This window comes from Myotis daubentonii, chromosome 2 (assembly GCF_963259705.1).
Source record: "Myotis daubentonii chromosome 2, mMyoDau2.1, whole genome shotgun sequence".
In the NCBI taxonomy this organism is placed as follows: domain Eukaryota; kingdom Metazoa; phylum Chordata; class Mammalia; order Chiroptera; family Vespertilionidae; genus Myotis; species Myotis daubentonii.
This window is the reverse complement of record NC_081841.1, coordinates 5,556,870-5,580,443: the sequence shown is the minus strand read 5'-3', so window position 1 is coordinate 5,580,443 and position 23,574 is coordinate 5,556,870. Positions and strand designations below refer to the sequence as shown.

At 43.0% G+C, this 23,574-nt stretch overlaps 1 protein-coding gene across 4 annotated transcripts in view; it reads right to left on the bottom strand.

Moving 5' to 3' along the window:
- Positions 1–23,574, bottom strand: part of MRTFA (myocardin related transcription factor A) — a 115,366-nt gene that overhangs the window by 31,420 nt on the left and 60,372 nt on the right. For all 4 annotated transcript variants that reach the window (XM_059681466.1, XM_059681465.1, XM_059681464.1 and 1 more), the window contains one exon: positions 21,344–21,409. In XM_059681466.1, coding sequence (XP_059537449.1) covers positions 21,344–21,409 — 66 coding nt within the window. Of the gene's footprint in view, positions 1–21,343; positions 21,410–23,574 lie in introns of those variants that run through there.

Here is a 23,574-nt window from a genome sequence, read left to right as displayed (position 1 = left end):
CTTGAAAACCAACCTATCATGTTAATTTAGGACATTAAACAGCACTTTCCCATCACCATCCCCAGATTTATTTACACACGAAGGCAAGTGAAAGTCTAGGATCCAAAAGCAGTTCTAGAAATAAGTCTCAGCAAGGAAGGATAGCAATTAACCATCAAGACTTATTTCCTCATCATTATCATTAAAAAGTACTAGGTGCCTGGATGTGAATGTCACTTTATTAGTTGCTGACACAATGAAAATAATGGTTCTCATCCTCACTAGACACTATGCCAGAAGCTCTCCACCAATTCTGTATTTAGAAGAACTCAAAGGCCACGAACAGTACAGCTAACAGAGGTCAACAGAGTGCCATGGCCCAAGAAGCCCTTCTCCCAGGCCAGTCTGCTGGATCTTTCCACTGTAGACGCAGTGGGCATACACAGGGCACCAGTGGGGGCTGAACAACCAGGTGGAAAACTAGGAATATATTCACCCACCCATCTATCCAATGGCCAATTCTTAAGTAACTACAGTAAGTCCTCATTTAACATCGCCGATGGGTTCTGCAATTTTAAGCAAACTGAAGTATCATGAAACCAATTTTACCACAGGCTATTAATGTAACAAGAGTTAAGCTCCTAAAGCATCTCATCAACATTATAGCAAAATGATGCTGGATGAAGCGATGTTATTTGAGGGCCCACTGTACTATGCTAGTTACTGAGAACAAAGATATACAGGATCGAGTCCCATCCCTCAAAGGCAGCTCAGGGTCTGCTTAGGGAAAAAGACAATTACAATACAAGATGAAAGTACAATCGTAGAGCTGAACCGGTTTGGCTCAGTGGATAGAGCGTCAGCCTGCGGACTCAAGGGTCCCAGGTTCGATTCCGGTCAAGGGCATGTACCTTGGTTGCGGGTACATCCCCAGTGGGGGGCGTGCAGGAGGCAGCTAATCGATGTTTCTCTCTCATCGATGTTTCTAACTCTCTATCCCTCTCCCTTCTTCTCTGTAAAAAATCAATAAGATATATTAAAAAAAAAAAAAAAGTACAATCGTAGAGGTGATTTAAAGTGCCACCTAGCACAGAAGAGGCAATATTCAGCCTGAGAGAAGTGTGTGAAGTGACCAAGTAGATTTTACAGAGAAAATCCAAGTGAATGGAATACAATCTTCACAGGCAGACAAGGAAGAGAGTCAAGCGGTCACCTGAGGCAGAGGAAGAGTGAGAGCATGAAGGGGTGAAAGCACACAATTTCAAGTAGTCTGACATGGATGGACCTAGGAGTTCATGGGAGGATGATGAGGCTGTAAGGGGAGGCAGGGGCCAGCCCATGAAGAGCTTCAATGTATTCTGATTCTGGGAAGATGTAGCGGACATACTTTTCTCTATTCCTCCCACTAAGTACAACGGAAACTCTGCACTTTGTATATAATACAAACAGCAAGTTCTGAAAGGTGGAGAGAAGAAGGCAGACTGGCTAGGGGCCTTGGGACCCGAAGAACAAGACAGTAGGGAGTTTCCTAGGTTTCCTTTTGCTTCATACGTACCAGACCCGGTGCTGTAAAAAGTCAGCAACTTGGAAATGCCAGTGAAGGTGGAACAAAAAAGCCCTTACGAAACCTACTCCACTAGCCAAAGGACCAGGAAAAGGGCAGCCTAGCAAGATGGAAAGCTTTTAGACAACAATTGTTTTATTCCAGCCAGACACCAGAAGAAAAAAAAGAGGGGCCTCAGCCCCACCAGGAAAGGTTAAGTGGGGAGTCCAGCCCACTCCCCTTGCAAGGCTGTAATGAAGCACCCCAATACCCCTGCCCTGGCAATATCAAAGGCCAGAACTACATGGATAGGGTGGGGAAGTTATTTCTAATTTGATATTTTTCATTAAAAAGTAAAACGAGCAGAAACACACCTGGTAATTGGCACATATTTGTGTCACCCCCATGCCTGCACTCACATGCTCTCCTTCCCACGCCCTCTTTTAATTTAGAATTTTTTAAACCCCCAAACATCAAAAGAACAAATAATGAACAGCCCTATAACTGGCCTAGATTCACCAATTCTTTTTTAGCGATATTTGTTTTACCTCTTTCTCATTTGCACACAGGCACGCACACCTTTTGTTATTCTTTACCGAATCAATTGAAGGTAAACTGCAGATAATAATCACATTTCATCCCTAAATTCTTCAGTGTATTTCCTAAGAATAAGGACATACTCTTACATAACTACCATTATCACACCTAAGAAAATTAATAATAATTCAATAATATAATCTAATTTACAGAATCCCCCCTCCCTCCCCACTCAATCCAAGATTAAGTCAAGAGTCCCATATACCACATTTAGCTAGCTGTCTCTTTAGTCACAATCTAGAACAGTATTCCTACCTTTTCCATTTTTAATGGCACTGAATTAAGTATGTAAGCCAGCAGTCTTGCAGAAAGAATGTCCTATATTTTGAGTCTGTTTCCTCATCAGATTTAGGCTAAACATTTTTGGCATGAGGACTACAGAGGTGATGTGTACCTCTTAACATCAAGAGGCACATATATCATGTTGTACGACCACTGATGGTGCTAAACGTTTGAAAGGTGACACCAGAGCATGTCACCGTTTGTAATTAATATGTTATCTGTGGGGTAACATTTTGAGGACATGTGAAAATCCTGTTCCCTAACCACCATTTACTTAATGTTTTTAGCATCTACTGATGGTCCCTGCATGAAATCAATTCTTACAGCAAGAACTGCAAAATAATGAGAATTGCATTTTTACAAGATCACTTAGTAGTGTCCAAGAGGCCATTTAGAAGAACAAAATGGAATGACTGGGTGAATGGTGCCATTAACACTCCCAGACAAGGGACACAGGATGATGAACTTGGGACAGGGTGGGAGAGACTGTGTTCAGTTTGGGGCATTAGTTGATGGTGAGATATCCTATAAAGAGACTAGGGGCCCAGTGCACAAATTCGTGCACCTTGAAAGGAACTGTGGGCCATGAGGCTGCGGTGGGCACAGGGGTGGGTCTCGGCCCATCCTCCCTGCCTCCGTCTGGTTTCTCCTGCTGCGGCCCCTGGTCCCCTGTCTGCCGGCAGCCCCGCTCCCTCCGCTGCTGCTCCCATGTGCTGATGGCGCTGGCCCGCTTGCAACCGCTGACAGCACAGAGCAATTGGGACCAGCGCCAGGTGCTGGTAGCGGGTGCACGGGAGCAAAGAATTTTCAGTAACCACCAGAGGTTTGCCTCAATGACAGCGACCGGCACCCCGCCTTGGTCTGGCACCCCCACTTATCTGCTCCACTATCCTGCCGCAGCTGACGCCTGCCATGTTCCGCACTCTGCTGCCTGCTGCCGCAACCACCATGTTCCACGCACGACCCTGGTGGTCAGCGCATGTCATAGCGACCAGTTGTTCAGTTGTTCCGCTGTTCGGTCTATTTGCATATTATGGTTATATATATATTTTTAGATGTGCAAGTGGTGTGTGTGTGTGTGTGTGTGTGTGTGTGTGTGTGTGTGTGTGATCATCTATGGATAATGTGACACAATACCTAGGATAGAAGACAATACTTCCCAGGCTGAATCTAAGGGAATCCCAGAATTCCCTTAGGTCATGATGAGAGCCTAGCATAGGAACCTGAGGCTCACAGAAGCAGGAAAGGGCCAGGCAAAGAGTAAGCATAAAGAAAAGAGTGTGGGTAGAAAAAGAGAGATGCTAATAAGGCTTACTAAGTGGGCAGGCAGATGAAATAAGGCTTACTAAGTGTCCAGAGGATTACTTATACTAAGGACATGGCTAATGGGCTCAGAACTATGCCAGTGTGTTGGTGGAGGCAGAAATTAACCACCACAGGTTGGGAGTAAGAGGTGAGGAAGTGGAGTCTGGAGGTTTATGTCCCCGAGAGCTTAAATCGTACTAACAGTTACTCACTCACTCTCCCAATAAGTATTTACTGAGAGCCCATATGTGTCAGACCCTGTTTTGGTGCTGGGATACCCATGCTCTTGTGGAACTTACACTCTAGTGTAAAACAAACATACCACACAGTAGTAGGTGATACATACGATGACGAAATATAAAGCAGGCTATGGCAACAGAGTGGGAGCAGTTCCTATGGAGTGGTTAGGAAAGACTTTCTGATGTGACATTTGAGCAGCGGCCCGGAGGAAGGGAGTGAGTCCTGCAGCCACCTGGGCAAGAGCCGTCCAGACAAGGAAAACAGCAAGGAGGGCCCTGAGTGGGAAACTGCCTGAGTGACAGAGGGACATAGAGGCCAGAGTGGCAGAGCACATGGAACAAAGAGAAGAGTGGGAGGAGATGAGGGGTAGCCATACAGGGCCCTATAGGACTCCACTCCCAAGTAGTACTAGAGGAAGTAAAATTCCAGCCTAAGAAAGTAGGGTTGTGCCCATCAACCTTGCCACTGATAAAAAGGCTGAGGGGAATACAAATAAAAGATATGTGAAATGTTTCTGTGCCCCCGCCCCCATGGCTGCCTAGGGTGCTGGGAATTGCCTTACTTGAGCTGTTATTTTCCACATTATATAATGGAGAACTGATTTGAGATCACATCCTCATCAGCTGCAGGACGAAGACTAGACTCTGGTTCTTCTGATTTCAAAATTCAGATCTTTTTATTTATGTTCATTTCAGCATAAGAGAGTTAGCAGGAAGGGGAGGGTGGTGGTGGGTTGGAAAAGTCATGTCCCTGATTTCCCCCCCACCCCCAAAATGTGATAGTTATCAAAACAAAACAAAACAAAACAAAAACACCTCCAACTGATTTTAATCTGATCTTTCACATTTTGCTTTCTTTCCCTGTTATTCCTCTGGAAAGAAATGCTGCCTTGTCCTTTTCTCTAATGTTGGCAATGGAACACAAGGGAGGACTTTAGCAAGTCAAGGGGCCCACATTCTCCCACTCCTTTTTCCCTCCAGCCTCTCTTTAAGGACACAGCAAAAAGAGGGAGTTGCTGAATAATCAAACTCCTTCCAAGTTAACTGAGTCTTTTGCCACATCCCTTGGCCCTAGCTCAGAAGTTTGTCACACTGCTCCAGGCAGTTCGTTAACTCTGCCAAACTGACCACTGACCACTGACGTGGTTTAAGGCCAAAGGAAAGGCAGGCTTTTCCTAGCACTGGAGACAGGGGTTCGTAAGTTCTCTATACTCAATCCTGTATAATAAAGCCCTAATATGCAAATCTACCGAACGGCGGAATGACAGATGGAACGACCGGTCACTATGATGCACACTGACCTCTGGGGGCAGATGCTCAATGCAGGAGCTGCTCCGGGTGGTCAGTGCGCGCCCACAAGGGGAGTGCCGCTCAGCCAGAAGCCGGGCTCATGCTGGTGAGCACAGCGGCAGTGGCAGGAGCCTCTCCCGCCTCTGCGGAAGTGCTAAGGAGCAGCAAGCAGAGCGGTAAGAAGCAGCAAGCAGGCAGTTGGTAAGGAGCAAGGGGTATCCCAGACTGCGAGAGGGTGCAGGCCGGGCTGAGGGACTCATCCTCCCCAGTGCACGAATTTCATGTACCGGGCCTCTAGTCATTTTATATTATGCAGCCTTAAACTGTCTTAGAAATTTGTCATCAACACTTGACTTATGTGGACAGGGCCATCCTCTACTTCAGAACCCCTGGGGAGAAGAGAGTAACAGTAGTCTAGCCATCAGTAAAAATGAAAAGGGGAAAGATACCAGCAACCCTTGGTCCAGTGTTTCTCCAAGTGTAGTTCAAGAACCATTTGCACTAGAATGTCTCTGGAATGCTGATTCCTGGGCCTCAAGAATTTTAATCTTGCCCTAGCCAGTTTGGCTCCATGGATAAAGCGTTCAGAAGGCAACCAATCAATGAGTCTCTTTCACATTGAGGTTTCTTTCTCTTTTCCCTCTCCCTTCCACTCTCTAAAAATCAATGGAAAAATACCCTTGAGTGAGGATTAAAAAAAATTTTTTTTTAATCTTTAGTAAGATCTCTGAGGATTCTGATGCCACTACAATTTAAAAAACCATTGTTTTTCTAGTCCAAAATGCAGAGGAAAGGTGACACTGCTGATAAGGAAGTAAAGACCTTTATTTGCTCATTCTCTCCCATCAGAGGCAAAGTGACTAAAAGGTACCTTTCTCAACAGCTTAACTCAAAATTTCAACTATGGCCTGCCTAGGTGCTCATAAATGGCAAACAGTTTAATCTCCTGAGCCCCTTTCAGGATCAGTGCTTTGAGTTGCAAAGCATTTGTTTCTAAGGGTCAATGGATCAAAGCTTTTTGCCCTTTTCCTCACAAGCCTTGCAGGGGCCTGATTCAACAGGGATGGATTCCACACGCTGCTGTCAGAATCTAGGGCATGACAGTCACAATCAGTGGAAGGCAGCACAGAAACGTAGTCCTTGGTCTTAGCACGCAGTGAGTGAGGAGCAAAGAGTTCACTGGTACCAGTACAGGAAGTGGGGAGAGTCACTTACCCGCTGAGCAATGAAGCACAGAGGTCGGCTGTGTCACTGGTGTGTAAGGGTTTTTAGACTATTAACCATTATGTAGATGATTTTTCTTAGGATTCCGTAGCCAGGCAGAGCAGAGCCTCTTAACCTGGATGCACTGTACCAGCTTTAGAGTATCTGTGAATCCCTAGAAACTGTGTGTTGAATTTGGGATACTGCTTAGGCAACTGTCTAGTGAGAGGTTGTGTAAAATTTTCCAAGGAGCAATATGGCACAAAAGAAATCAAGAACCTCTGATTTAACTAAGGGTTATTATGACAGATGTGGAAACATGCATGCATGCCTGTAGCCTTTAAGCCTCACAACCAGCAGGTAAGAGCAGCAACTCAGAAGCAATTTTTTTGGAGTACTTAAAAATAACAGGGTTACTCTCACCACTACTACCAACTTTCACCTTACCTCACCAACTAAGGGTCCTGATTTGATGCTATTTTCAAAGTTGAAATTTTGGTGAAAGTACAGCAGCCTACCATCACAAAATTCCTATGTCAATAAGAACCATTAAACCATGGTCTTCAGTAATTAGCATGGAGTTTGGAGCCAGAAACTTGGATGGGATCTGCCTGTATTTAGTGGCGGTGTGACCCTGGGCAAGTCACACAACCTCTCTGAGCCTCAGTATTTTCATCCACAAAACGGCAATTATACAAACTACTCTGATGACTTAGCATTAAACAAAGTGAAAATACTTTGCTAGAAGCTCTGTTAAGCTTGAGGCATTGTTACTGTTTTAATTTTTTCCCTCTCTGCCATTCTCCTTTTGAAGAAAACAGTATGTGTAGAGTCGAATGCTGAAAGCTAAGTAGGCTTGACTTCCATTTTTTGTTTTACTGTTTTTAGCTGTCATACCAAAATGCCTACAAAAATATCCTGCAACAAAGACCATTAACCAAAGAGTTGTGTCAACATTTCCAAATACCGGCCATGACAATGAAAACCAGAAGTAAGTTCATGTAAATCAAAGAAAGAGCTTGGGTGGTGGAGTATGGGGAAGGGCACACATTCTGAGACAAGCAAGGATCCAAACAGTCAGAAAACGTGCTTCATACACATCCTGTTTTGGTTCTCAGACTTGCCACCACCCTGTTTTGGCACCAGGACTGTCACTGCCACCCAAATCAGCAGGAAAGCCAAGTACCTACAAGAATGAATATAAAAAGCAGAGGCTCAAGGATGCTAAATCTTTACCGACCCAGAAGTGCAAGCTGTTCCAGTCTCACACCCTTGGCTCACTGACGGTGAAAGAGACTCCAGACTGGGAGAAAAGGTCAGTGCACAATCTTGTATAGCATGAATATCAACGGGTACAGTGAATTCCAAAAGGTTAAAGTATCAGGGCCCAAATATTTTGAATCTGACTTCCAATCTTCTCTTTGACATATATGCCAGCCCTATTTATATCTGGTTTTCAAACCACTGACCAGTCTAATGTTCCGGATCATTTGTGATCCCAGTATACACACACACAAGTTAGAACATGCTGAGTGAGAAGAAAGGAGAGAGAGACAGGAGGGAGGGACGATGGACACACAGACACAGACACAGACACAGACATCGATGTGAGAAAGAAACACCAATCAGTTGCCTTCCATACATTCCCACATGGGGATCAAACCCCCAACCCAGGTACGTGCCCTGACAGGGAACTGAATGGCAACCTTTCAGTGCACAGGACGACGCTCAACCAACTGAGCCACTCCAGCCAGGTTCCCCTCTTTTTGAAGCCCTATAATCAATATGCCTAAGTCATCTGTTTAAATATAAGCTCCAAATCACCTTGCTCTTCTGCTAATAACATCCCACTAAACTGGAGAATTTTATTATTTTTTTAATGCTCATCTGAGGATATTTTTCCATTGATTTTTAGAGAGAGTGGAAGAAAGAGGGAAAGACAGAGAGAAATATCGATGTGAGAGAAACACATTGATTGGTTGCTTCTTGCATGTGCCCTAACCAGGGCCCAGGCTGGGGAGGAGCCTGCAACGAATGTACGTGCCATTGACCGGAACGGAACTCAGGACCCTTTGGTCCACAAGCCAATGCTCTATCCACTGAGCCAAACCAGGTAGGGCTAAACTGAAGAATTTTAAATTTCCAACCCTGTCATATATCTATCAGGGCTATCCCTTGGGTGTATAATGCTTTAGGATTTATACTGTTTAGGTAAAATTAGTGAGTAGTTTCGACAAGTGACTATAAATTCCTTCATTTACCATCTTGAAAAGAAGTGAGCCTTGGATATCTCAGACATTTCCAAAACTAATAATTACGTGAAACTGAATACCTACCATACCTTTTAGACATTCAATTGTATCAAGAACTCATATCAAGAAGACTACTTTCGAGGGCATATTCAACAGAGCTCCCTGTGGGACCCTTCTTTGAACTCAACAATGAATATGCTCAGAATGTGAACATACAAACTAACTATAGAGTCCTATTTTAGGATTTGTTAGCAACTGGCCAAGGAGGAGGTTCTATCCTAGTCACTGACCACTGAGGTAGGATATCCTACAACACCAGGAAGAGAGAATGGATGATGACATCTATCAGAAAGGCCTGGGACTGATGTACCCAGCTGGCTGTCTCCTGAGATAAAAGAGAAGATTTCTGAGGTCACATGCCTAACACAATTTTCTCTCAGCTTCAAGTCTAGGGAAGCCACAATTCTGAACACGTTTTACAAATGCCATTTAAACTTGGAGTCAACTCCAGTTAAACAATCACATTCCTGTGCTCATTTACATTATCTATGACGTAGGATTCTTCACTTCTTAAAAAAAAGAAAGTTATGGTATACAGCTGAAACCAATATGCTATATGTCAATTAAATTTCAATTAAAACAAAAGCAAAATGCCGGGGTCCAGCCCCAGCGGGTCCAGGGTTTCCCCAAAGGTGTGGACGGAGTCGGTGAAGAAGGAATGTCACGGAGACAGCGTTCAGTTGATCAGCAGCCTAGCCAGGATCTCCAGCCCGGATCTCCAGAGAGGTTCTGCTTCGGATCTCCAGCGAGGTTCTGTAGCCATGTTCCCTCGCTAGGTTCTCCAGCCAGGTTCTGTCCAGGCTCTCCAGTCAGGTTCAGTGTCCAGGTTCCAGTCAGGTTCTCCTGCCAATCTCTGTAGTCAGGTTCAGTCCAGGATCCCTTGCCATGTTCTCCCGCTAGGCTCTGTCTCTAGGCTCCGAGGCCAGTCCCGGTCCAGGATCCTCTGGCATGCTCTCGCCAGCGAAGTTCTTCTGTCTCTAGGCTCCGTGTAGGTTCTGTCTTCTGAATTCTGTCTCCTGAGTTCTGAGTCTTTCTGTCTTGTTACAACTGTATTTATACCAGTTGATTCAATCCTATCAATCTCTATTACAAAGGTTAGGGCGTTTCTTATCTCCATTCCAGGGAGAAAAGATTATGTAGTTTAAGCATGATTGTTCGTAGTTAAAGGGATTAATTACCCGCCTGGCACTTAGTTGAGGGGTTTTATTCCCTCCCTAACTTCAGGGGAAAATCCCTACCTGGGGATTCAACCTTTCTCGGAGAGGTGACTTTGGTTAAAACACAGCGCCAAGAAGGTGAGCAAACATATTAAGAACCATATGCCATATATGCCAGGTCCCTTGAAACAGCAAGGATGGACCGGCTCCCGGCAGCAAAAAAAGGAAACTAGCTCTTTCATCCAAAACTACCTGTGTATCTAAAAGAGCCAAATGGATGACACTAACATGTGTGAGCGTGAGGCTTTGAGAGAAGTGTGAGCCTGAGGGCACTGACTGGAGGGGAGCAGTGAGCCAATTACAGAGCGTGGGGGACGCCTTTTCTGAGCTCCAGGGACAGCAGTTCAGAGACTGCCACGCAGTGCTTCTTGCAGCTCCTGGTGGACTGGAGCCAATGGGAAATGACCACAGCCCAGGTGAGGATCTGCTCCCACTCTAGTCCCCACCCAAACTCATAGTTTACAAAGTCTCCGTTGAGACATACATCTCTTCAATATTATTAACACTTCACTTAAAAGCAAAACAAATGACAGTTCCTTGAAGCCTACAATTTTGTCATCTTAAATCTGTAAATTGTTGTTTTTTAAAGGGCAACTCAGCCTCAAACCAGGCCATCTCATCTGCTCTGGAATCAATACTATGTCCCCACTGGTGAACATTTCTGTCTCTTGGGAAGTTGCCCAGAAACAAACAAGCAAATAAAACCCATTATTTCTAATTCAGACACTTGTTAGTTTTAAGAGACTTTAAAAAAGAAGCATCCGCTACCACAGAGAGGGCATGCAAATAAAATGAGTCGACTATCTTAACAGAGAACTATATTGATTCTTGACAATTTTCAGCAATTGTTTTTAAATCCACAAGTAGGGAGAAAAGTAGAATTAAGGAGGATTTTGTTTATTGAAAATAGTTCCTGTTCCCAAACACTGGTTTTGACAGAAATTAGTGATATATGTATATATATTAAAAGCTGTATTCAGATTCACAAGATGGCAGATCAAAACTAATGCTCCTCTCCTGGTCTGCCGAGAATAACAATGCCTGTATTTCAAAAGTGTGAACAACATGTCATCTCGTATATCTCCAAACTAATTCTGTGGGGTAGGTAAGACACGCATTATTACCCCCATTTTATAAAAGTTGAAGTAGAGTTCAAAAGAGTTAACTGAGTTGCCCAAAGTCACCTTGTTCCTAAGTGGCAGAGTAAGGTCTAAAACTCTATAATAAAATAGCCACCAACCACCTGTGACTATTTACATTTAAATGAATTAAGATTAAATTAAGTTTAAAAATCCAGCTCCTCACTCAAGCTAATCTCATTTCAAGTGTTCAACAGCACATGTGCCTAATGTTACAGAATATTTCTATCATTTCTGAAGTGCTATTGGGCAGGGCTGGTCTAGAGCAGTGATGGCGAACCTATGACACGTGTGTCAGAGGTGACACACTAACTCATTTTTTTGGTTGATTTTTCTTTGTTAAATGGCATTTAAATATATAAAGTAAATACCAAAAATATAAGTCTTTGTTTTACTATGGTTGCAAATATCAGAAAGTTTCTATATGTGACACGGAGTTAAGTTAGGGTTTTTCAAAATGCTGACACGCCGAGCTCACTGGTCTAGAGGCTAGTTCTTCCGAATTCATGGAAACCTGGGGACTAAATCACATGGCATCCTAGTGCTTAATAAAAATGGGCTGAAAGTGACAAATCAGTCTCTTTCTCATTACAAGAAACTCTGAAACAAACTCTGAGGTTGTTTTATCTTCTTAAGGATTATAAAAGCAGAAATTAGTTTTTAAAATTTTTAAACTGATTTTAGAGAAGGAGGAGAGAGAGGGAGGGGAGCATCGATGTGAGAGACATACATCAATTGGTTGCCTCCCCTACGCACCCCAATCAGGGATCAAACCAGCAACCTATGTTTGTGCCTGACCCAGAATCAAACCTACAAACTTCCAGTGCATGGGACGACACTCCGACTATCTGAGCCACACTGGCCAAGGCAGAAATTAGTTTTAAAAGATATTTACCAAAATGCATTTGATCCATAAGTACTCAGGAAGGAAAATCTTGAAACTCAGTTTGTATATTTGGTGAAGAATAATAATTCCCCCAAGTTACAAATAATAAAACATTATTAAGAAGAATTTTAGATTCAGAGAAAAAGGGATCAATCATAGTAATCAAACTTGATACTTCCAGCCATTAAATAACCTCTTTCAGGGATTAGAATAAACTTTTTCTTGGTGTAGAGAATACCATAGTTAGATGAACAGGAGACGTTCAGCTAACCCTGAGGTCCAGTAAAATCACAGCTTAAATTGGCTATAAGTGCAACTGGGCCACACTGTCTCTGTGTAGACCACTTAGCTCACAATGATAGCTGAAGTGTGACAAAGAGATCAAACTGTAGAACTGAAGGGTTAGGGAGTGAAGATGTGGCAAAAGTTTATTAAAAAAGAGCTGCAAAGAGGAGAACCAAGATGGCGGCATAGGTTAACACCGGAGTTTGCTGCTTTGAACAACTACTTCAAAAGTGAAACCAAAAAACGGAAGGGACATCACCCAGAACCACAGGAACGCTGGCTGAGTGGAAGTCCTACAACTAGGAGGAAAGAGAAACGCACATGGACACTCAGAGGAGGCGCAGTGCTGAAGTCAAATTCTGAGGTGCAGAGTGCGCGGAGCGGGCTGGCGGCGGAGGGCGCGGTTGGCGCTTTCAATCGGGAGGGAGTCACAGACTCTGAGCTCCAGATCCGGGCGAGTCTTTAGGGACCCAGACTCAAACTGGAGAAGCGGGACTGTCTGGCTTCGGTCAGAGCGAGTGCAGCTTTCTCTCCAAGCTTTGCAGCGGGTGCTGGGACTCAGAGAGGCAGAGCCCCTGGGGACAGGACTGAGAGCCGCCATAACTGCTCTCTCCGGCCCACCCTGTTGATCCTGTGCGACCCGCCCCGCCCAAGCCCTGCACAGAGGCATTTGCTGGACAGCCTCAGGCAAAGGCTAGATTAGCACCTCCCTAGAGGACAGAAGTTCTCTCACTGCTGACACAGCTGATTCTCATAGCCACTTGGCCTGGAGGTCAAACCCTCCCTGGAATTAGCTACAACAATCAAGATTTAACTATAAGACTTCGAACAAAGACCACTAGGGGGTGCACCAAGGAAGCATAACAAAATTCGGAGACAAAGAAACAGGACAAAATTGTCAAAGGAAGATATAGAGTTCAGAACCACACTTTTAAGGTCTCTCAAGAACTGTTTAGAAGCTGCCGATAAACTTAATGAGATCTACACGAAAACTAATAAGACCCTCGATCTTATATTGGGGAACCAACTAGAAATTAAGCATACACGGACTGAAATAACGAATATTATACAGACGCCCGACAGCAGACCAGAGGAGCGCAAGAATCAAGTCAATGATTTGAAATGCGAGGAAGCAAAAAACATCCAACCGGAAAAGCAAAATGAAAAAAGAATCCAAAAATGCGAGGATAGTGTATGGAGCCTCTGGGACAGCTTCAAGCGTACCAACATCAGAATTATAGGGGTGCCAGAAGATGAGAGAGAGCAAGATATTGAAAACCTATTTGAAGAAATAATGACAGAAAACTTCCCCCACCTGGTGAAAGAAATGGACTTACAGGTCCAAGAAGCGCGGAGAACCCCAAACAAAAGGAATCCAAAGAGGACCACACCAAGACACATCATAATTAAAATGCCAAGAGCAAAAGACAAAGAGAAAATCCTAAAAGCAGCAAGAGAAAGAAACTCAGTTACCTACAAGGGAATACCCATACGACTGTCAGCTGATTTCTCAACAGAAACTTTGCAGGCCAGAAGGGAGTGGCAAGAAATATTCAAAGTGATGAATACCAAGAACCTACAACCAAGATTACTTTATCCAGCAAAGCTATCATTCAGAATTGAAGGTCAGATAAAGAGCTTCACAGATAAGGAAAAGCTAAAGGAGTTCATCACCACCAAACCAGGATTATATGAAATGCTGAAAGGTATCCTTTAAGAAGAGGAAGAGGAAGAAAAAGGTAAAGATGCAAATTATGAACAACAAATATGCATCTATCAACAAGTGAATCTAAGAATCAAGTGAATAAATAATCTGATGAACAGAATGAACTGTTGATTATAATAGAATCAGGGACATAGAAAGGGAATGGACTGACTATTCTTGGGGGCGGAAAGGGGTGTGGGAGATGTGGGAAGAGACTGGACAAAAATCGTGCACCTATGGATGAGGACAGTGGGTGGGGAGTGAGGGCGGAGGGTGGGGCGGGAACTGGGAGGAGGGGAGTTATGGGGGGGAAAAAAGAGGAACAAATGTAATAATCTGAACAATAAAGATTTAATTTAAAAAATAAAAAAATAAACAAATAAATTAAAAAAAAAAAAAAAAAAAAGAGCTGCAAAGCCAAAACCGGTTTGGCTCAGTGGATAGAGCGTCAGCCTGCGGGCTGAAAGGTCCCAGGTTCGATTCCGGTCAAGGGCATGTACCTGGGTTGCGGGCATATCCCCAGTAGGAGGTGTGCAGGAGGCAGCTGATCGATGTTTCTCTCTCATCGATGTTTCTAACTCTCTATCTCTCTCCCTTCCTCTCTGTAAAAAAATCAATAAAATATATTTAAAAAAAAAAAAAAGAGCTGCAAGAACTCATGACATGAAACCACTCTTTCCAGCTTCAATGTGAGGTACATTGGGCTGACTTATAGACCTATGAACCAGTCACAACAAGCTGGCCAATTCGTTCACTTTTCACTTAGCAACTTGTTTGAGCACCTTTCAGGGCAAGGTAGTTTGTGAGGCCTGTGGATTGACACTAACTGGCTGTCCCTTCTGAGTTGTGTTGCCCTCAGACTCTTTGGATTCTCCCAACCATTCAGAGGTAAATGTTACTCATGACACTGGCTGGGTGCACAGAAACACCATGTAAAATAAAAAATAAAAACAAGAGAGAGAACCAAGATGGCGGCATAGGTTAACGCCGGAGTTTGCTGCTTTGAACAACTACTTCAAAAGTGTAACCAAAAAACGGAAGGGACACCACCCAGAACCACAGGAACGCTGGCTGAGTGGAAGTCCTACAACTAGGAGGAAAGAGAAACGCACACGGACACTCAGAGGAGGCGCAGTGCTGAAGTCAAATTCTGAGGTGCGGAGTGCGCGGAGCGGGCTGAGCGGGCTGGCGGAGGAGGGCGCGGTTGGCGTTTTCAATAGGGAGGGAGTCGCAGACTCTGAGCACCAGATCCAGGCGAGTCTTTAGGGACCCAGACTCAAACGGGAGAAGCGGGACTGTCTGGCTTCGGTCAGAGCGAGTGCAGCTTTCTCTCCGAGCTTTGCAGCGGGTGCTGGGACTCAGAGAGGCAGAGCCCCTGGGGACAGGACTGAGAGCCGCCATAACTGCTCTCTCCGGCCCACCCTGTTGATCCTGTTCGACCCGCCCCGCCCAAGCCCTGCACAGAGGCATTTGCCGGATAGCCTCAGGCAAAGGCTAGATTAGCACCTCCCTAGAGGAGTTCTCTCACTGCTGACACAGCTGATTCTCATAGCCACTTGGCCTGGAGGTCAAACCCTCCCTGGAATTAGCTACAACAATCAAGATTTATCTATAAGACTGCGAACAAAGACCACTAGGGGGTGCACCAAGGAAGCATAACAAAATGCAGAGACAAAGAAACAGGACAAAATTGTCAATGGAAGAAATAGAGTTCAGAACCACACTTTTAAGGTCTCTCAAGAACTGTTTAGAAGCTGCCGATAAACTTAATGAGCTCTACACGAAAACTAATAAGACCCTCGATCTTATATTGGGGAACCAACTAGAAATTAAGCATACACGGACTGAAATAACGAATATTATACAGACGCCCGACAGCAGACCAGAGGAGCGCAAGAATCAAGTCAATGATTTGAAATGCGAGGAAGCAAAAAACACCCAACGGGAAAAGCAAAATGAAAAAAGAATCCAAAAATGCGAGGATAGTGTAAGGAGCCTCTGGGACAGCTTCAAGCGTACCAACATCAGAATTATAGGGGTGCCAGAAGATGAGAGAGAGCAAGATATTGAAAACCTATTTGAAGAAATAATGACAGAAAACTTCCCCCACCTGGTGAAAGAAATGGACTTACAGGTCCAAGAAGCACGGAGAACCCCAAACAAAAGGAATCCAAAGAGGACCACACCAAGACACATCATCATTAAAATGCCAAGAGCAAAAGATAAAGAGAGAATCTTAAAAACAGCAAGAGAAAGAAACTCAGTTACCTACAAGGGAATACCCATACGACTGTCAGCTGATTTCTCAACAGAAACTTTGCAGGCCAGAAGGGAGTGGCAAGAAATATTCAAAGTGATGAATACCAAGAACCTACAACCAAGATTACTTTATCCAGCAAAGCTATCATTCAGAATTGAAGGTGAGATAAAGAGCTTCACAGATAAGGAAAAGCTGAAGGAGTTCATCACCACCAAACCAGGATTATATGAAATGCTGAAAGGTATCCTTTAAGAAGAGGAAGAGGAAGAAAAAGGTAAAGATACAAATTATGAACAACAAATATGCATCTATCAACAAGTGAATCTAAGAATCAAGTGAATAAATAATCTGATGAACAGAATGAACTGTTGATTATAATAGAATCAGGGACATAGAAAGGGAATGGACTGACTATTCTTGGGGGGGGAAAGGGGTGTGGGAGATGTGGGAAGAGACTGGACAAAAATCGTGCACCTATGGATGAGGACAGTGGGTGGGGAGTGAGGGCGGAGGGTGGGGCGGGAACTGGGAGGAGGGGAGTTATGGGGGGAAAAAAAAGGAACAAATGTAATAATCTGAACAATAAAGATTTAATTAAAAAAAAATAAAAATAAAAATAAAAACAAAAACAAGCTCACTCAAGAAATAAAGCAAGTTCCTTAGAGAATCTGTAAGACAAAAATAATAATTTCTTCGTGTGCTTGACAAGGTACCAAGATTTTTCCACATGCACTTCATAAAATAATAAACTGAGGGTTAACTATAGCATCAGGAACATGTTACTTTGTGCTTTTCTCAAAGATTCACAACAGAATAACAAAAGGTAGAGGAGGAAGAGACAAACAAGTGTCTTCTCTCATATCCAGAAAGATTACAGGAGACTTTTTTCTCAGTTGCTGGGTCAGAACTTCCATGTTTTCCTTTAAAAGGTTATTCCTTTGCAGCAGCTTTCATTGCCAGGACATTTTTCTTAATTTTCACCTTAACCTTATGATCTTGTGCACCTTTAAATGTCAAAGAGAAAGGCTGTGGGGGGTGCTTTGTTTGAGAACAGAGTGTACCACACAAGACCCATCTCTTCTGAGTCTTCACTCTGAATACAGAAGCATTCCTGATTTTAATCTTTGGATTTAAACACCAGCTTCCTGTCTGTGCCATTTCTCCTCTCCCTCAAGATATGCAGAGCTTCAGACATCATTAAAGAAAGCTTAGGGCCTGGAATATGTGATCCTTTGCTATCTGGCACTCTGTATTTGGTAGGGTTTAAGTGGTGTTAAATGAAACATATGTTTACATGATGAGAATGAAGGATTCTGGGAAATGATCCTGTTTGAAAATACATCAGAAATCAACTTCTCTATCCCATAGTTTGGATGCCATGAACAGAGCTTATCAAGCAGCAGAGAGAAGTGTGTTGGAATTGAGAGATTCTTTAATCCCCTAAACATTATGGAAAGGCCATATCCCAACTTTGAATGATATGCAGAAGCATGGCCAATCCTGAAGGCAAGAGAGCCACTGGAGACATTGTATCCTACAGACATGACGGAATTGAGAGCCAGTCCTACATGGGAACTGTGCACAAGTATTCTGGGAGATGAGGTGGGTGGGTTTTTCTTCCCAGAACTAGAAAAAAAAATTGGGATGAGAAGAATTTTTTTTTTTAAATATATTTTATTGATTTTCTACAGAGAGAAAGGGAGAGAGACAGAGAGCCAGAAACATCGATGAGAGAGAAACATCTATCAGCTGCCTCCTGCATACCCCCGACTGGGGATGTGCCCGCAACCAAGGCACATGCCCTTGACCAGAATCAAACCTGGGACCCTTCAGTCCGCAGGCTGACACTCTATCCACCGAGCCAAACTGGCCAGGGCGGGGATGAGAAGAATTTGATAAAAGATATGAACACATAAGTGATGAGGCAGAATATAGCCATGACTACACTGCTCCTTTCCCTCAGCTTCCTAATTTGTAAAACCAAGTAAATATAAAGACACTTTCCAGAAACTCCTCAAGCCAGCAAGATAGGAATGGACGTGGGCACTTCAAACCAAATGTTACTTTTTTCAGGGTTCCAAATCTCCAATAATCAATAACAACTTTCTGGTCATTTACAGTTTGCCCCCAGAACTGTTCATATTTTCTTTGAAAGACTAGAGACATTGGTGGAAGATGGCACATGATGGTGTCTGGGAGGTGGAGGATGTTGGAGATTACAATAGGAATTAAGGTAGCGGGTGCAGGGTTGTGGTGAGGAAGCAGGGTTACTCACACTGGGGGGGGGGAGGCTAGCAAAAAGTGAGCCTCCTCTTTGGGAACTCAGGACCCTGTCTTGTACCACCAGGTATGTAGATGAGCAGGGTATTTCATACTGGAAGCTATTCCCAGGCCTCAACATTCTCTCTCAATCTAAGTGTTGGCCACCTATTTCCTTCACTAGAAAAGCTGAAAACCAAGACTGTGTTCATAGCTGACGATAGCTCTTGCTATGAGGGAAGATGCAGTATTCTCACAGAAGCAGGTCATTTCTATTCCTATAGGAAGGACAACTATTCTCACTTCACAGATACAGAGAATAACCCAAAGTATACAATTAGATATTCAGAACATTTTCAAACCTAACCTCCTGACAGAATAGGAGTGTTATTTCAAATTCCATGTCTCTATGTCCAGAAATCCAACAAGTTTGCAACAGAGTAGTATCTGTTTTCTCTCTCTCTCTCTCTCTCTCTCTCTCTCTCTCTCTCTCTCACACACACACACACACACACACACACACCATACTTTACAACTGTGTGTCTTCACCCATTCATTCATTTGGTGTCAGGCATTGGGTACAGAAATATAAATAAGACACTTTCTCAAGGAGCTCACAGTCTAGTTGGAGAGACAAACACATAAGCAGATAACTGCAATAATTGAAGCATGGTTAGTCCTACGCAAAGAGATTGCATTCAATAAATCCTATTAAACAATGATCTCCAGTAGCCCCTGGTATCAAATGAAAGACAGGAAGAAGACTGCAGGGCACCTCTGTATGGGTTTTAGATTGTGAACATATTATAGATTCTGAGAAGTAGCAGTATGCTCTCAGAACTAGTACTGTAATTACAGTACCATGACATATTCTTTAATCTCTATAGCGCGGTTGCCAACCTCTCAGACCTCACGGACCACCAGTGGTCTGCGGACCACTGGTTGGCGACCGCTGCTCTATAACATCTAGGACTACCCTGGGCACAAAGTAGCTGCTAAACACCTGATGTTCTTGGTGAATGGAACAAGTACATGAGACTCTTGGTAACTTGTTCCTCTACAAAGGTTTGTAGATTGGCAGATCTGGAATGTTCTGTAAAGTACAACACTGCCCTACCTCATCACATTACTGATCCACTGCATAAGCCATCTGCTCTATCTGGCACTTCAAGGGTTGGGGGTACGGAATCCTTCACTGGAGGGCCAGAAAAGAAGACATTATAATGTGGGTAAATGGCTTGGTAGTTCATTGTAATAAACAAAAAGATGAATTTGACACTTAAGTCCCCTGGCTCATGCTTAGGATAGAAATACAGCTCAGATTCCTTATACTTGTCACACAATTTTAGCTTTCAGAAATGGACCTGCCATTACAATGACATAAATAAAATCCCACCCTCACTTGCTTAAAAGCCTTCAATGGCTTCCCATTGTACTTAAAATAAAATCCACCTCCTCTGTGTGGTTGGTAAGGCCCTCATTCAGGTCTTGTTCACCCTACCAATCTTAACTGGCCCTGCTCTCCTCTCACTTACCAGACCCAGCCACAATAGCTTCCTTGAGGTTTTCAATATGCCAGGCCCTTTCCTGTACTAGGCCCTTACACTTGCGTTTCCTTCTCCCGGGGCCCTCTTCCTACTCTTGAATGGCTAACTCCATCTCATCCTTCAGATCTCAGCTCAAATATTTCCTATTCAGAGAGGCCTTTCTTGACCATCTTATCCAAAACGACCCCATCTCATTCCTTTTACTTATTAACATACCAACCAGTTAATTTACTTCATAGCACTTCCCATACTCTGAAATTATCTTGTTTATTTATTTGTCTCCTTGTTAATTAGCAGTATTCTTCTAAATAAAAAACTCCTGAGACCGGGAGCTAGATTTATCTTGCTGTATCAGCAGGCATACACTAGGTACTCAAATATTTTGAGTGAATTAATGAATGAGAATTAGGAAAATACAGTGGCAGTAGGTGAGCAGGCATTGAGTTAATGTGAAAAACATCAGTTTTCCTACTGTGAAGCTAGGAATTGTTGTCCGACATTTTTTTTTAACTTTATTAGGGTATATTCAAGTAGCAATAATATACAAAGAAAAGCGAAAGAAGGAGAGTCTAAGCCCACTGTTGATGACTTAAAAAAGAAATGTCAAAAAGAGCAAAATCTAAAAAAAAAAAAAAGAGCAAAATCTTGCTGATTCCAGCTTCCACCCACTTTGTAATGAATATTATTACTGTTAGAAGCAAATTTTATTATTCTTCTAACAGATTCCAAGGTTGGTTTCATTTCTCCCTGAGTAATGCAGTTCTGCACCCAGCTCTGCAACAACCCATCTAAGTCTCATTCAAGCACATTCACACCCATGCCAGACTAGGGTACCTGAGGATCTCACTCGAAAACAAACAAACAAAAAACTGTTGTTGTTTCAAAACACCAGGCAGAAAAGAGTTTTCTCTTTCCAAAAAAAAAACCTGAACAAAAGGCAAATCATATGCACGAAGTAGGTTCTTCCTCATAGTACTACAGCTCAAGATCCGCTCCTCCAATAAAGGGAAGTGTAACAGGGCGTGTAAGTGTAACCCTTTTAAAGGTGCAATTCAAAAGCTAATGCTGACACCATCAAACCTACTACTGTTTGTTCAATGAACTCAATCAATTAGGGCAGTTATTTTGGCTCTTAGTGATGAAGAGTCCTGAACTTGGAAAAACACAAGCAAGAAGAGTGAAAGATGAAACTTGTTGCCCTTGTTTCCTGTTGGATGCCTTCTGTGGCATACTGGGTACACACAATTATGTCCTAAAAGCAACTCAATCAAATGCTGAGAGAGAGTGGTACTTACGAGGCATGATCCCTTGGCTCACCAGCTCTTCCCGTGTCCGCCGCTGCTGGAGCTTCAACTGCAGCACTGCGTGGCAGCAAAGAGAGAGAAGAGATGAAGGCTCAGTAAGGAATTCCACCACAAAAGACACATTTTCAAATGCAAAGAAAGTCTCAAAACGGAAGGGTGTAGTGTAAAAGAAGGATCCTCTTGAATTGTGACTGTAATTGCAGAAGTGGCCTGATACAGCAGGGTTTCCGTATTCTGCTGTGGGCGGCGAGAGGAAGTTGCAAAGGGTCTTGCAGGGCGATAACAATCCACAAAATACCAAACTCTTGCTCTTGCTCAAAACCTTCTACAACACTGTCCTCTCAAGGTTGAAAAAACACACAAATGCTTAACTCAAAGAAAATATGAGGACCACTACCCAGCAGAAAAAGCTTCCCAGATATTCTACACTTTCTTCCCGGTAGCAAATGTTTACCACCATAAACATAGTGAATGATACAGTTATTCACACAGATCAGGAAGTATTGGTAATATCTTTTCATTGCATCTAAAAATCATACCTATTTTCACCAGAAAATATTTTGCCATTAATATAACTCTTTTCTTCCTATTCACTCTAAGAGCCTTTTCTGTTGAGGTGAAACACCAACCAACTAGATGATTCAAAGCACAGCAGGCTAGGGGAGGGTGACAGGTGTTTCTCCTATTTCCACTCTGGCAACACCACTTAATTGGATAACCTATTGAGATTTTTTTTAACTTAAAACTCAGTAATCTATATTTCAAATGCCAATGAAACCTAAAGGGTATTATCACTGCACACCATGCAGAATGATGATGCATGCCACGACCTGCATTCAGAGGCTAGGTGAGAAAATGTTCAAAAATTTCACAGAAAGGTCCCATGGGCCAAGGACAGTACCCTTACATGATAATTCTTTAGTTATAAGGTCCCTGCAAGTCACATCTGAGAGGGACTTGTCTCTATTAGGAACCGTATTACCCTAATATCTGTCTTTTCCATCCATAGAGCCATTTTTTTTTTAAAAAAAGGCTTTTTATTTATTTATTTTTATTTTATTGATTTTTTACAGACAGGAAGGGAGAGAGATAGAGAGTTAGAAACATTGATCAGCTGCCTCCTGCACATCTCCCACTGGGGATGTGCCTGCAACCCAGGTACATGCCCTTGACCGGAATCGAACCGGGACCTTTCAGTCCGCAGGCCAACGCTCTATCCACTGAGCCAACCAGTTTCGGCCATAGAGCCATTTTTAAGGCCTCCAAGATTCATAACTAGGCTTCTGACTAGATCTCAAATCTAGCAGGCCCAAATTAGAGCTTGTCTTTCTCCCAAAACCCTAATCCACTTCCCATTCTTTTTCTCTTTAATGGTGTCACTATCCTTCCCGGTACTAATATTAAAATTTCTGAGCCACTTCATCTCCTCCCTGTCCACAACTGTCCTATTTTATAAAGTTTACTGCACTATGTTTTCCCATGTTGCAGAATTAGCTCACTGGCTTGTGTCCTTCCTTGTTCTGTGTGTCTTCCATTCTAAGTCACCCGAATAAAGGTTGTCCAATTTACTCTTCTTCAAGTACCATGCACTTTTCCAATGCTTTATTCACTTCACCTGAAAATGTCTACCTTCTTCACCTGACTTTCCCAACTCATTCCCCAGCATTCAGAATTAGCCTAGGCCTACTGTGAGCTACTTTTTATCTGATATAAAAAGTATAGTAATATTTTGCCCTGTGTAATACTTACCCTCTGAATATATTTTCTCTCTCCTGCCAGTTTACACACTCTTGGGAGGGCAGGAAATATATCTTATTAATGTATGCCTCCCCCATAGCACTTGATACACCGTAGGCATTTAATAATTGTTTCTTGAATTGAACTGAATCTCAAAACGATGATACATACAGTCTAAGAAATCTAATCAGGAGGTTATAACTATAATTATATATTTTCTTTTACAAATTAACACTGTTAAAAGCAAAGCTTTGCAGAATAAAATAGGTACAAACAGCAACAGCCACTCCAGTAGCTAAATACTTACAGGCTCTGTGCTCTGTGCCACTGTTCAATGTACTTTCAAGTTTTAACTTGTTTACTCTTCAAAACCCCCTATGGCAGGAAGGGTATTATTAATCCTATTTTACAGATAAGGAATTAACCTAAGGTTATCACACTAATCTGATATAATAAAGATGTAATATGCAAATGGTCATTACACC